At 47.3% G+C, this 14,516-nt stretch overlaps 1 protein-coding gene across 3 annotated transcripts in view; it reads right to left on the minus strand.

The window, feature by feature from the left end:
• CLSPN (claspin) overlaps nucleotides 1-14,516 on the minus strand; it is a 191,399-nt gene that overhangs the window by 85,547 nt on the left and 91,336 nt on the right. For all 3 annotated transcript variants that reach the window (XM_033955851.1, XM_033955848.1, XM_033955849.1), the window contains exons 10-12: nucleotides 6,635-6,819; nucleotides 5,719-5,912; nucleotides 5,509-5,573 (exon numbers count right to left, since the gene is read on the minus strand). In XM_033955851.1, the coding sequence (XP_033811742.1) occupies nucleotides 5,509-5,573; nucleotides 5,719-5,912; nucleotides 6,635-6,819 (444 nt within the window). The remainder of the gene's footprint in view (nucleotides 1-5,508; nucleotides 5,574-5,718; nucleotides 5,913-6,634; nucleotides 6,820-14,516) is intronic.

Genomic DNA, 14,516 nt, shown 5'->3' on the forward strand with positions numbered 1-14,516 from the left:
AAACAACCTTAGGCAGAAAGGAAGGAACAGGCCGCAAGACGACCCGCTCCTTAGAAAACTCCAAGAAGGGAGCCCTACAAGAGAAAGCCTGCAGCTCAGAAAACACGCCTAGCAGAAGTAATGGCCACCAAAAAGACCGCCTTCAAAGTAAGGTCCTTCAAAGAACAGACGTCCAAAGGCTCGAAAGGCGGACGCACCAAAACAGAGAGAACCAGATTAAGATCCCAAGAGGGAACCGAGGGCCGTAGGGGAGGCCTAAGCAACTTGGCCGCCCGCAAAAACCGGATCACATCAGGAAGAGCCGATAAACGCTGACCTGACACTAACCCTCGAAAAGCCGACAGGGCCGCAAGATGAACCCGGAGAGAAGACCAAGCCAGGCCTCTATCCAGGCCATCCTGCAAGAACTCCAGAATGTTAGGCAGAGAAGCGCGAAAAGAGGTCACTCCCCGCGCCCGACACCATTCCTCAAATAGACGCCAAACCCGCACATAAGCCCCGAGAGGTAGAAAGCCTCCGGGACCCCAACAGTGTAGAGATCACCTTGTCTGAATATCCCTTCTTGCTAAGGCGACCCCTTTCAAGAGCCACGCCGTAAGACAGAAGGGAGACGGGTCGAACATGGGAATGGGACCCTGCATCAGAAGGTCGTCCGAGAGAGGCAGAGGAAGAGGATCCGCAACCAGGTGCCTCACCAGATCCGCATACCACGGACGGCGAGGCCAATCCGGCGCCACCAGCACCACCAAACCTGGATGGTAAACAATGCGAAGAAGAACTCTGCCCACCAGCGGCCAAGGAGGGAACACATACAACAGCCCCTCCGTTGGCCACTGCTGGACCAGAGCATCCAGACCCTCGGCCAGACCGTCCCTGCGACGACTGAAGAAGCGGGGCACTTTGGCGTTGCCACCCGTGGCCATCAGGTCCATCAGGGGCTGCCCCCAAGCCTGCACTATCAACTGAAACGCCTCGGCGCCGAGACACCACTCTCCTGGATCTAGGAAGTGACGACTGAGGAAGTCTGCCTGAACATTTTCTACTCCGGCTATATGAGAGGCCGAGAGGTCCAGCAGATGGGATTCCGCCCAAACCATGAGCAGAGCCGCCTCCTGCGCCACCTGAGTGCTCTTGGTGCCCCCCTGACGATTGACATAAGCCACCGCTGTGGCATTGTCCGACAGTACTCTGACCGACTTGCCCAGCAACAGGGAGTGGAAAGCCAACAGCGCCAGACGGACCGCTCTGGTCTCCAACACGTTGATCGACCAGGCGGCCTCCTCCGCGGACCAGGTGCCCTGAGCTGAGTGACCCAAACACTGAGCCCCCCAACCCAGGAGACTCGCATCCGTCAGGAGCACCGTCCACTGCGGGAGATCCAGACCCACCCCCTGAACTAGGTGAGGGGTCTGGAGCCACCAACGCAGACTGCAGCGCGCCAAGCCTCGCAGGGGAACCGGAACATCCATCCCGTGCCTCTGGGGAGACCACCTCCGGAGCAGAGCATACTGGAGAGGACGCATGTGGGCCCGCGCCCACCTCACCACGTCCAGGGACGCCGCCATCGACCCCAAGACCTGGAGGAAATCTCGCGCCCGAGGACACCGGGACGCCAAAAGCAGGCGAATCTGAGATTGCAATTTGCTCACCCGGCCCTCTGGGAGGAAGACCTTCCCCAAGGAGGTGTCGAACAGCACCCCTAGGTACTCCAGACGCTGAGCCGGGACCAACCGACTCTTGGAAAGGTTGACCACCCAGCCCAGCGACCGGAGAAACTCCACCACCCGAGCAGTAACCCGGGAGCTTTCCTGCAACGACTTTGCCCGAATTAACCAGTCGTCCAGGTAGGGGTGTACCAGGATGCCCTCCGACCGCAAGGCTGCCGCGACGACCACCATCACCTTGGTGAACGTCCGGGGAGCCGTGGCCAGCCCAAAGGGAAGCGCACAGAACTGATAGTGCCGACCCAAGATCGCAAAGCGCAGGAAACGCTGATGAGAGGCCCGAATGGGAACATGCAAGTAGGCCTCCGTCAGATCGAGAGAAGTGAGAAACTCCCCCGGCTGAACCGCCAGAATGACCGACCGCAGAGTTTCCATACGGAAAGAGGGAATCTTGAGAGCCCTGTTGACCCCTTTTAAATCGAGGATGGGCCGAAAAGTCCCCTCCTTTTTGGGCACCACAAAGTAAATGGAGTACCTGCCCGTGCCCCACTCCGGAGGGGGCACCGGAACAACTGCCCTGAGATCTAGCAAGCGCTGAAGGGTCTGGCGAAAAGCCTGCGTCTTCCCCGGAGTCTGACACGGAGAAGCGAGGAAAAAATCCGGCAGAGAGCGGGCGAACTCCAGGGCATAACCGTCCCGCACCACCTCCAGGACCCACTGATCGGACGTGATCTCGGCCCATTTGGGGAAAAATTCGCGCAGCCGAGCCCCCACCGGAACCAAAGGGGGCGCCGGCAAGGCGTCATTGTGCAGGACGGGAAGCGGGGGAACCGGCGGAGGGATTCCCTGCCCCCCGACGGGCCCCCCGAAAGGGCTGCATGCGCTGGAAGAACCGACCCCGGGAAAATCCCGGAGACTGGAAAGAAGCAGCCCCACGCCCAGGGCGATACTTGCGAAAATCCCGCAAACGCCCCCGGGCCGCACCCCCCCGAGACGCCGGGCGGGCACGGTCCTCCGGCAGACGGGGAACTTTCGAGTCCGACAGAGTCTGAATCAACTTATCCAAGTCCTCTCCAAACAAAAACGACCCCCGAAAGGGAAATTTAGTAAGCTTAGCTTTGGACGCAGCATCCGCCGCCCAAGCGCGCAGCCACAACACACGCCTTGCGGCCACGCCAAAAGCCATAGACTTAGCCGATATCCGCACCAAGTCATATAGAGCATCTGAGAGGATTGAGGCCGCCATCTCAATCTTCGCAACCTCCTGATCCACCAGAGACCAGTCGTCAGACTCTCGATCCAAGACCCGCTCCGCCCACCGAAACACGGCGCGAGCGACCAGTCCCCCACAAATAGCCGCCTGGACCCCAAAGGCAGAGACCTGAAAATTTTGCTTAAGGATGCTCTCCAATTTGCGCTCCTCAGGGTCCCGCAAGGCAGAACCGCCCTCAACAGGCACGGTATGCCGCTTGGAAATTGCCGAGACCACCGCAACCACGACTGGCGAAGCTAACGTAGCCCGATCCCCTTCAGGAATGGGATACAGGCGAGCCATGCTGCGCGCCAGCCGAAACGGCGCCTCCGGCGTTTTCCACTGCTCCAGAATAATATCCCGAATATCCTGATGCATAGGAAAAGAGCGGGAAACGGAACGGATCCCCCGTAACAGGGGGTCCCCCACACGCGGAGTCTCCTGCGGCGCGTCCTCAAAATGCAAAACCGTAGAAACCTGTTGAATAAGGTCAGGCAGCTCATCTTTCTGAAAAAGGCGCACCACGGACGCCTCGTCACTGGAGAACGGGAAATCCGACAACCCGCCGCCAGCTTCCGTCCCCTCCAGAGAGTCCTGGAACTCCTCAGAAGGGTCCAGGTCCTCCTCCAGACCGACACGTTCCTCCGACCACAAATCTTCATCCCACGACACCCGCGGACGCTTGGACAAGGGAGGCGGCGGAGGGGACGTCACGTCAGACGAGAGAGGCAAAGCCGCAGGGAGCGCGGAGAAAACCCCACCCCCCAAAACCCCCTGGGCGCAACCGGGACCCCCAGCCGCCTGAAAATAGGCTCTGCATAAAGAAAAGAAAAATTCAGGAGAAAAACCCCCCCGAGGGTCCCAAGGGACTCCCTGCCACAGCAGGGGACCCAGCAGAACCTTGCCCCTGCATAGTCAAAACAGGGGGAAGGTCACCTGAGGTGGAAGACAAAATGGAGGGGCCAGACAGAGAAGATGGCGGTTTTCCCGCCAAAAAAGCTCCCTCCATAGCCTGAAGCGGCTGAGAAACCTGAATAGTCTCAGCCGCTAAAGCAGGCAAGCCGGCATCAGCTGTCAAAAAATCAGCTGAGAGGGAATCCTTCGGGGAATCCTCCGTGGGCGGTTGTGGAAGACCGGGCTTCCCCACTGCTCCAAGCCGACTCGCGAGGCACCATCGGCGGGGAGCTCTGGGCGCCTGCAGCCGCTGCCGACGGAGCTCCACCACCTCACCGACCCAAACCGCCGAGTTCAGGCCGGCCGCGAGTGCCTCGCGGCTGGACTAAAATTGTGGCCTACTCCCCCGGAGAAGGGCACAATTGCTCCATACGCGACCTAGCTATAAAAAAGTGCTGGTTACATGAAAAAATACAGTAAAATACAGTTTTCTTAAAGGGAAACAACCCTTCAGACCAGCACTACCTCAGGATTTTTTTTTTTTTTTTTTTTTTTACAGAACAGACTCCACAGGCTCTCGAAGCAATATGCCTTGCTTGATTTAGGGGGCAAGGGATACTGCTGAGGCTCCTCTAAAAAAATGTGGGGAGGTGGAGGAAGTGGGGGGAGGGACCCCGCTCGTGACCCGCCGGGTTTGACACCCCCGAGGTCGGACGAACCCCCAAACAGAGTCCGCCCAAGCTCCGTCCGGCTAAAAACAGGGACAATAAACCCCCTAAACAAATTCCAACAGCCCTACCAAGAGAGATGGGTACAGATCACATCAACACCTGCTGGAGACTGAAAGAAGACTGAGGGAAATAGAGAGGAGGGGCTAGGATATACTGTCCCAAAGTTTTGTTTTCAGTCTCCACCTGCTGGTCATGATTAGATATATACCCATTCGTAAAGTTAACCTCTACTGGTCTGGAGAGTGCTAAAGAATATGACTATATTTTAAGATGTATTTAATGGTTTGTACATATTTTTGATATGGTATTAACTTTTATTGTAACCCACTTGGAATTTAGTGGTTAAGTGGGATATAAATATGGAAATTAAATTGTCATTCAATAAAATTAAGACTAGCCTTCACTCCTCTTTTTTCACCTTATATAGTATTTTCTTCCATTTTCACTTGTTTGACCACTTCTCTTGATTTTAGTCATAAGCCATTTAGACCACTGTAACCTCTTTAAAACATCTTCAACTTATCTGTAGCTTTCAACCTTCTCTATAATGCTCTCCTGTCAGCTGAACCCTGGTTGCCTGTCTCCACCTATATTGTTTAAACTTCTTACAAAGGCCTTACACGCTCTTCACATACCGGATACACTTTGTTCTTCTAACCTCTGCATTTAGTCACCTCTTTGTGAAGCTGCCTTTTGCCATGCTGGCACAAGACTTTGAAATTCATACCCACTTGCTTTCAGACTGGATCCCTCATAATGCAAATTTCATTGATCAAAACTTGGCTTGTCCAACAATCCTTCAGTCCAAATAACTAACTCAACCCATTTGCTTTCTCCCTTTGAAAATGCTCATCTCCTGTTCTCTTTTCTCTTTGTTTTCTTTAAGATATCTGCAAAACACTCGGCAGCAATAACTATTTTTGCACTTGGCGGTATATCAAGACTTTAAAATATTAACAACTGTTACCTGATTTGCCATCTTGTTTGCCTGAGGTCTCATCAAATTCAATCTTTTCACTAGTGAGGGAATCTCTGCCAGAAAAGCAAATGCAAGAGGAGTATGGTGAGTGAGGGGGTTGTATTCTATTCATATCTCTTCCCTAGTTAAGTTTTGCTTGATAAAAAAACAGCACAAAAACAATATTCTACAAAAGAAAAAAAAAATAGTGCTATTCACCCCATTTTGGAAGAACTGTCTTTGAAGAGCAGCAGAGTAGACTCTGAAGCATGTAGCCTGGGCACAGAATGACTCGGAGCAGACTCAGCAGCTGTATTCCCACTAACTGATTCCTTTTTAGTTTCTTTTCCAGTATCTTCAAGATCTTCCTCAGCATGGACGTCTTCTGCCTCACCAAGAAGAAATTCCACCGTCTAAAGAGGAAATAGAATTCCAGACATTCATATTGCAAGATTTTGTTGGTTGACTATCCTCATCCCAGATGCTATGCAAAAGGATACTTTTGATTATACAACAACTGGGGATGTACTTCCACTGCCCAACCAAAATGTTGGTTAACAGAAGGGTTATAGAATTGGTACACCAAAGCTTTTGACTACAACGCCTCCATTTTCCTAATGTCCAACACCAACTCCAGCTCTGACCGATATGAAGCTTCACATTTTTTTGTTCTGGATATAAAGTAATAGTAATTATAATATACAGTATATTTACTTGTACTTTAGATTCAGGACAAATATATGTACGAACCAAAATGGAGCTGTAGTAAATCTGAATGATTTTTAAGAGCACTGTGTTCATGAGGAGCCAACTAAACTAAAGATGAAAAAAGTAAGGGGGCCTGATGGCATATATCCATGAAGGACTTAGATGATCAGAGACTTTAGTACATCTAGCCCCTTTCGTATGTATGTGAGGCTGGACTCATTTAGAGCACTGGTCTTTGACCTGAGGGCCGCCGCGTGAGCGGACTGCTGGGCAGGATGGACCACTGGTCTGAACCAGCAGCAGCATTTCTTATGTTGTTATGAAGAATTCTCCACAGACAGTTAGTTACTCAATATACAGGCATCACATGGCTGGCCAAACATACCAAACACCAAGCTCTGCAAAGAAATAAATCTCAGACCAATACCTCTTGATTGCCTTCTTCTTCTTCTTCTGATTCATCTGTCATTTCCTCCTCCTCCTCTTCTTCCTCCTCCTCAAAACCATCCTCATTATCCAACTGAAGTAGTGCCTGCTTCTTTTGGCGTTCCTCAATCCGCCGCAGTTTCATTGCCTCCTGCAGTTTTGCCTTCAACACCTGTAGTTTTTCACCTAAAGAGAAGTTAAATCATAGGATAGTAGCTGATGGCAGAAAGAATAATTGACTTATTCATTCTGCTGATTTATTTCTGTACACTCCAGAGATTAATTTTTTTAATTATATCACTATTGAAGAAATTACCTGCAATTTTTTCTTTTTTTAGGCTCACCAAACAAGTCCAGACCCTGTGCGTTGAGTCCAACTGTTAGCAGACGGAGACAGAAAAAATAAAAAGTAACGTGCACCTTGCCCCATAAGCGTTCTGAGCTGCATTAGTACCTTAGTATTTTGTATGTCCAAGAAATTAATAATTATAGACTTAACGGCATCCATCCATTTGTTTTAAACTGCTGAATTAAGAAAATATAATCCAATCAACTTGAAACTGAACCAGAAACAAAATAGCTGTGTCAAAAATACCCCAAGTCAGCTGAATAGGGAGGAAATCTGGACTGGCCTGGTGAGACTAAAAGGAGAGAAAAATTAGCAGATAAGATCTAATTTCTCCTCATCAGTTACACAGTTTCTGGACTGGTCTGGTGGCTGTAGCAATGCAATCAATAGGATAGAAGGGATTGTGGTAAACCCTTCCCTAAGCACTTCCACTCTAAATATACAGTAGCTTAACTTATACTGGCCACCTCCAATCTCTGATACAATAGCTCAAACTAAGTTGTCTATTTGCAAATGTCAATAGGCACTACTGTGGATAGTTCTGCCTTCGAAGCTGCAATTCCTCTAGTGGAATAAGCTTATAAACCTTTAAATATAAGTTAATAGCCTCCTTGAGTCAACTAGAAATAGTAGTCTTGAATGTTGCTTGCACTATTTTGTTCATCATTTTATGGTGGTAGCAATCTGTTTGATAACCTAAACTCATTGTTACCTCCAAACAGCAGAAGAGACCTATATACATCCAGCAAAGCTTTAAACTCTTCTCTATATAAATGATGGCAGAACCACAAGTTGATTCACATGAAAAGGAGAAACCACTCTGACAAAAAGAAGGTACCAGTCTAATAGAAACTCCAGCCTCAGTGAACCAGAGAAAAAGATCCCTATAAGAAGACTTGCAACTCACACTCTGCACGCTAAAGATAAAACTAGAAGTACAGACTAAGAGTAAGGACCTTACAAATCACTTCTTTCAAGTTTCAAAAGGAGGAAGAGTCAAAGCACTTAGCACTAGATTTACATTTCACTCCAGACGTAAGGACTTTAGCAGACGTGATGAATAGAACCACATCATAAGCAAGCCAAGGAGACTCTTTTCTACTCTGACCTGAAAAATATCTAAGACAGCCATCTGAAATTTTAAGGCATTCAGGGCTAACCCCTTCTGGGGACCATCTTGAAGAAATGCTAACATGTGATGAATAGAGGCACCAAAAGAAGACTAGATGGTTTGCAAACAGAGCCTCAAAAGTGCACCAGACTCTAGTTTAGGTCAACAAAGCAGTCTCTTACTAGTATGAAGAGTAGCTATAACTTCTTCCAAGTAACCTTTTCTCCACAAATGTGACCTCTCAAGAGCCAAGCTGTAAGACATGTAAAAGGGAGCTGTATTTTCCATTATCATTGAACTTTGAACCAGAAATTTCTTTTCCTAGGGCATCTTCAGTGCCTAGTAGAAATGACACAGGGACAAATTTTTCCCCATCCCCGCAGGAACTTAATTTCCCCACCCCCACGAGTTTTGTCGCTGTCCCAATCCCTGCCCCATTCCTGTAAGATCTGCCTTAACCGCACAAGCCTCAAACACTTATGATTTTAAAATGTTTTGAGGTTTCTTCAGATGAGGATGGAGCTTGCAGGAATAGGGCAGGGACAGGAAAAGAACTCATGGGGATGGGAAAATAAGTTCCCGCGGGGACAGGGAAGAATTTGTCCCCATGTCATTCTTTAGTGCCTAGTTAATCAAGGCCTTCAAGACCAATCTGGCCCGGATGACAAATCTTTTCAGGATATATCCCAACTTTGGAAACAGAGGAAATGCACAAAGAAGACATTCTGCCCTGTGCTCCTTTCTGTGACTGAAGAATCTTGGAACTTTGACATTGATGCTGGAGACTATTATGTCTTTGAGAAGGAATACCCCTTCAAATCTTTATGAAAGATTTAAGGTCTCTTCTGTTTCCCTCTAGCAACTTTGTCTCCCTTGTATTTCCTTTTTTTTTTTTTTTTAATTCTTTATTCATTTTTCACTCTTACAACAAGTGATTTATACATAACAAAACAATCATTCAAATTCCACTTGTGGTTACATTCAACAATTCTTAAATAATAAAATATCATTCCCTTTTCTCCAAAATTTTTCTAATTTTTATTTAATCACACCCCCACCCTCACCTATCCCCAACCCCTTCCCTTAACTCTACCAGGTGCTAGGATGTCTAATCATTAGACTAATTAGTCAATGGTCCCCATATTTTCTTAAAATTATGATAACTCCCTTGTAACGCAAACGCTTTTTCCATCTTATATATATCCTGAAGTGACATTTATCTGATCAATACTGGGTAATTGAAATCAGTCATAGTGCTGACAAATTCATAACTTCCTTATTTCTGTTAAGATTTCATTAATTGCTACTTATTCTAGCCTGGCAGATAACAGTATAATCATATTAGAATTCTCTTTTCCTTCACACATGGAATTTCTGTCCTTAAGTATTCCATATTACTGTTTCCTGCTAAATTTTTATTCTGTTAGTTTCAATTCCCTCTGAGATGCCTATCATAAAATTATACAATACAGCTTCTTATATCCTGCAAGTTTTAACAGCAAGAAAGATTACATTTGTGATTCCAGATTAAAGTGAGCAGATTTAACGTAGATAGTTCAGAGATTGAGGGGAGAGATAAATGGGAGTGCTAGACTAGAGAATGACACGGTGGCGGTTTACCCGCGGCCACCGCATTTTAGCCGCGGGTCACCCGCCGAAAACGGGGAAGAAAACTAGCAGTCGCTGCGGCGACGGGGACAAGGCCATTCACCGCCCGCGGGGCGGTGAATGGTCTTGTCCCCCGCAGTGAGGCATGAAGGATCGCGCGGTCCCCGCAGCTCACACCCGCCCGCCCAATCGATTCCAGTGTCCAGCCAGCTCTCTCCCCTCTCCTCACCCCAGTCCGCAGATCCTCCTCCTCGGCGACCCGCACGCTACCAGAGAGCCGCGCACACCTGCCGCTGCTCAGCCTCGATCTTCTGCTCTGACGCAACCGGAAACAGGAAGTTGCAGCAGAGCAGAAGATCGAACACTGAGCAGCCGCGCGTGTGCGGCTCCCTGGGAAAGCGCGCAGGTTGCCGAAAAAGAAAACCCACAAACCAAGGTGAGGAGAAGGGAGAGAGCCGGCCAAACACCAGGATCGACCGGGCAGGCAGGTAGTGGCCGCGGGGACCGTGCGATCGCTAATGTTCCCGGCTCAAATTGGAAGGAGGGAGTGAAAGGAAAAAGGATTCTGGGCCAAGGGGATGAAGTCGGAAAGAAAAACCCACAGCAGGAAAGAAAGGGAAGGACTGGCAGGTGAGCCAGATGCTAGAAGCAGGGGGGGGGGGAAGAAAGAGGGAAAAAAGCTAGATGGGGTTGAAAAGAAGAGACACACTGGTATGGAAGAGGAAGATAGGGGAAATCTGGACACAGGAAGGTAACAGAAAGAGGGGAAATTATGTGCATGGGGCATAGGGACAGAGACATAAAGGGGACATGCCATGGGGATGGTATATGGACACAGGGGGGGCAATGACAGATACATAGGGGAGATATTAGAAATGGAGAAAATAGGAGCACAGAAGCGAGATGGTTTGTGGGGATGGGACAGGGACCGAGCTTGCAGGCTCCAGTGGCTTGCACAAATTACATTGTAACGTGCCATGAAAATAAGAGGAAGGAAGGTAGATAGGCCACGCGAGAGGAGCTGAAGGGTAGTAGAAAGGAACAGATGGTAAAGGAGGGAGGGAAGGGTGGTGGTGGAAAGGAATAGAACAGACATTGAAGGAGGGTGGAGAGGAACAGACCCCCAAGGGAAATGTGGAAGACAGAGTGGGAAGAAGACAGATGCCAGACTATGCGGGAGCGGAGGGAAGAAGATGGATGCTAGACCAATTGGGGGGGGGGGGGGGGGGGTTAAGGGAGAGGCACAGTAACAGCAAATGGAAGACGTAGAGAGAAGACACACAGTGGATGGAAGGAATTCAATGAGAAGATGTGGAAAGCAGAAACCAGACAACAAAGGTAGAAAAAAAAATTATATTTATTTATTTATTTTTTGCTTTAGGATAAAATAGTATATTAGTTGTGTTGATAAAAATTTATAAACAAAGCTCTGCCAGCTGAACATCTCTTTCTCTAGTTCAGCAGCAGGAACTTTGATTTATAAGAAAGGAATAAGCTAAATATTACAGTACTAAGGCTTATATGGATGCAGCGGGGACGGTGACGGGGCGGTGAATGGGATGGCAGTGGCGGTGATGGGGCAGTGAAAGGGATGGCGGTGACGGTGACGGGGCGGTGAAGGGATCGGCGGTGACGGGACGGTGCAGAGGATGGTGGGCCGGTGACGGGGACAGATTTTTTCCCCGTGTCATTCTCTATGCTAGACCACTGATAGCATTCATATTTACAAGGGGAAAAGTATGTCTTTAGTCTTTTCCTGAAGAGACTGTGGGTAGGAATCTGCCATAGGTGAGTTGGTAGATTGTTCCAGATGTATGGTCCAAGGAATTTGAAAGTGGAGTTAAACATTTTTTTCCAGCGTCTTCGTTGAGAAGATGGGAAAGGTATTTTAAATCGTTGTGTATGTCTCAAATTGAGGAAAGTGTATGAGACTGGGATACAGGTCACTAGTCCACTGGATCTTTCTCTGTAGATGGCCTTGTGGATCATACAAGCTAATTTGAAGTGAATACATTTTTTGATGGGTAACCAGCGCAGGTATCTCATCTTATTGTTTAGGCTTCCAATTTCAAAAGTATGGGGGTTTTTTGTTTGTATCTACAAGGTGCTTAACAGGGATAATTTGTTACCTTTACTTTTTTCTCCCTTTATAGGCATCTTATTTACTTTTTCTTTTGTTGCAACCTCTCTAATTTCTCTAGACAGGACTCATTCCCTGAGTGTTAGGAGCTCTTTGCACTGAATTATCATATGACTTCTCACCAGCTGAGAGATAAACATGTGACACTCAATACAAGAGACTGGATAGTTCTCATCTAGCTGCTGGACTGCTGCTTGCATCTTAAATAATAACTTACCAGTACTAATATGCTAAGAGAGTAGGAGTATATAAGTTAAAGTTACTCATATCTATTGTAGGTTTCCCTCGAAGACCTAAAATAGTATAATGCTATGTGCTAATTATTGACTAATGAAGATGCCCTTCATCTTAACCCACTTTGCTGGAGCTTCCATGCTTGTTTCACCAACTAGGCCCTGCACTCCTCGACACCTTGTTCTCTACTGTATTTTGGGTCTGCCTGTGCTCTGGATGAGCAACTGGCAGCCCAGCACTAGACCTCACTGCCAGGCTTCAGATAAAGGACAACATGCCATTCTTGGTGGATGCTGAAGGTTTTGTCAGGCTGCCCTCCTACCTCCTTGCTTCTATGTGGCCGGGGAGAACACGCTCACCATGCAGTTAACACACTCCTGAAGAGGTGCTTGATGAGAGGGAATGGAGGGTGGGAGGAGGCACTGGCTTAAAGACAGACCAATCTGAACAGCCAAAGAGCTTTGCAGGTCACTGGAAAACTGGCCTTATGCTGCCCACCCACCCCTGCAGCATCTGTTGAGATTCCTACCACAGTCTCGTGAATTTTATTTATTTATTTTTTAAGGCAGAGCCCTGGGGCAAAACATTTAGGGACCTTACCTGGCTGGTCCACCTGGACAGGGAAGGAACCCAGACTCCTCTGGTATTCCCTTGCAGGCACTTTGGCTAATCTGGATCCCTTCTAAGGGCTTCCCTGCTTCAACTGGACCCAGAAGCCTTAACCATATCAATCCTGTTCTGTAAGATGCTTCAATCACGAGACTGAGAATATGAGCTATTGAAGCTGTATGAAGCATTTTTACACATCCCTTTAGTCTCTATTTCTATTTGCTAGTTGATGGGCATATCCTGTCAGTTCTGAACTGATCTGGTAGATAAAGAGGAAATAAAATTAGGCCATCTTAAATTGATAGAACACTTTCTTATTATGTTTCTTGAAGGAGCAATTCATGTGATTAAAGTTTCTGCTATTGTTTATATTTCCTGTTAAAGACTGTTTCTAATGTTATATTTTGTGAAATGTAAAATAAAGAGCATTAAGAACATAAGAATTGCCACTGCTGAGTCAGACCAGTGGTCCATCATGCCCAGCAGTCCGCTCACGCGGCGGCCCTCTGGTCTAAGACCAGCACCCTAACTGAGACTAGCCCTACCAGCGCACGTTCTTGTTCAGCAGAAACTTGTCTAACTTTGTCTTGAATCCTTGGAGGTTGTTTTCCCCTATAACAGCCTCTGGAAGAGCGTTCCAGCTTTCTACCACTCTCTGGGTGAAGAAGAATTTCTTTACGTTTTACGGAATCTATCCCCTTTCAACTTTAGAGAACACATGATAGAACACATGATGTTGTACCAGCATGACCTTTTACATCAGGAATGCCCACACTTTTTGGGCTTGCGAGCTACTTTTAAAATGACCAAGTCAAAATAATCTACCAACAATAAAATTAAAAAAAAACACAAAGCACACTGTTCGCAGAGAAAATGTTAATTATCATTTATATTCCGGGGGTTTTTCAAAGAGGTCAAAGCAGATAACTTTATGCAATGTCACCTCAGTAACAACTATACAAAAATAAACAAATATACCCCCTCTCTTTTTACTAATCCGCGATAGTGGTTTTTAGCGCAGTGCTGAGTGCCTTGCACTGCTCTCGATGCTCATAGGCTCCCTGTGCTAAAAACCGCTATTGCAAAATATAGACAGTAGATATAAATTCTCAAAACGGACACAATTTGATCACTTAATTGAAAATAAAATCATTTTCCTACCTTTGTTGACTGGTGATTTCATGAATCTGGTTGCACTTTCTTCTTCTGACTGTCCAACTTTTTCTTCCTCTCTCTCTGCCTGCCCCCTGCCACACTCCACTTTTTCTTCCTCTCTCCCTGCCCCCTCCCCTTTCTTTCTTTCTTTCTCTCTCCCTGCCCCCTTTCTTTCTTGTCTCCCTGTCCCCCATTCTTTCTCTCTGTCTGTCTTTCTTTCTGTCTTCCTGTCCCCCCTTTTCTTTCTGTCTCACTGTCTGCCTTTTTGTCTCCCTGTCTGTCTGTCTTTCTGTCTGTCCATTCGTTCTCCCCAAGCCGAGGCTAAATTGGAGCTTCCACCACAGTCATTTACAATAAACTTTTTTTTTCCTACTTTTTATTATTTTCAAACCAATAGAAGTTGGAAAGAATTGTACAAAAGGGGTTGAGAAATGTCTCTCTCTTTGCCTGTCTGACTGAGGGCAAAATAACTCTGAAAATTTAACAGAATAGGATGAAACTTGGCATGTGGGAAAAATGATAAAAAGATACAATGATTTTGAAAATGGGCAAAGCAGATGTAGGGTTCCAAAGAAATAAGCCCTTCCCCCCAAAAAAAAGGTTCAGTGCATTTCAAAGGGAGAAGCAGTTACAGGTCCTATAGCACAGACACTTGAATACATACTATACATAGCAGT

The sequence above is a fragment of the Geotrypetes seraphini genome, chromosome 8 (genome assembly GCF_902459505.1).
Source record: "Geotrypetes seraphini chromosome 8, aGeoSer1.1, whole genome shotgun sequence".
Taxonomy (NCBI): domain Eukaryota; kingdom Metazoa; phylum Chordata; class Amphibia; order Gymnophiona; family Dermophiidae; genus Geotrypetes; species Geotrypetes seraphini.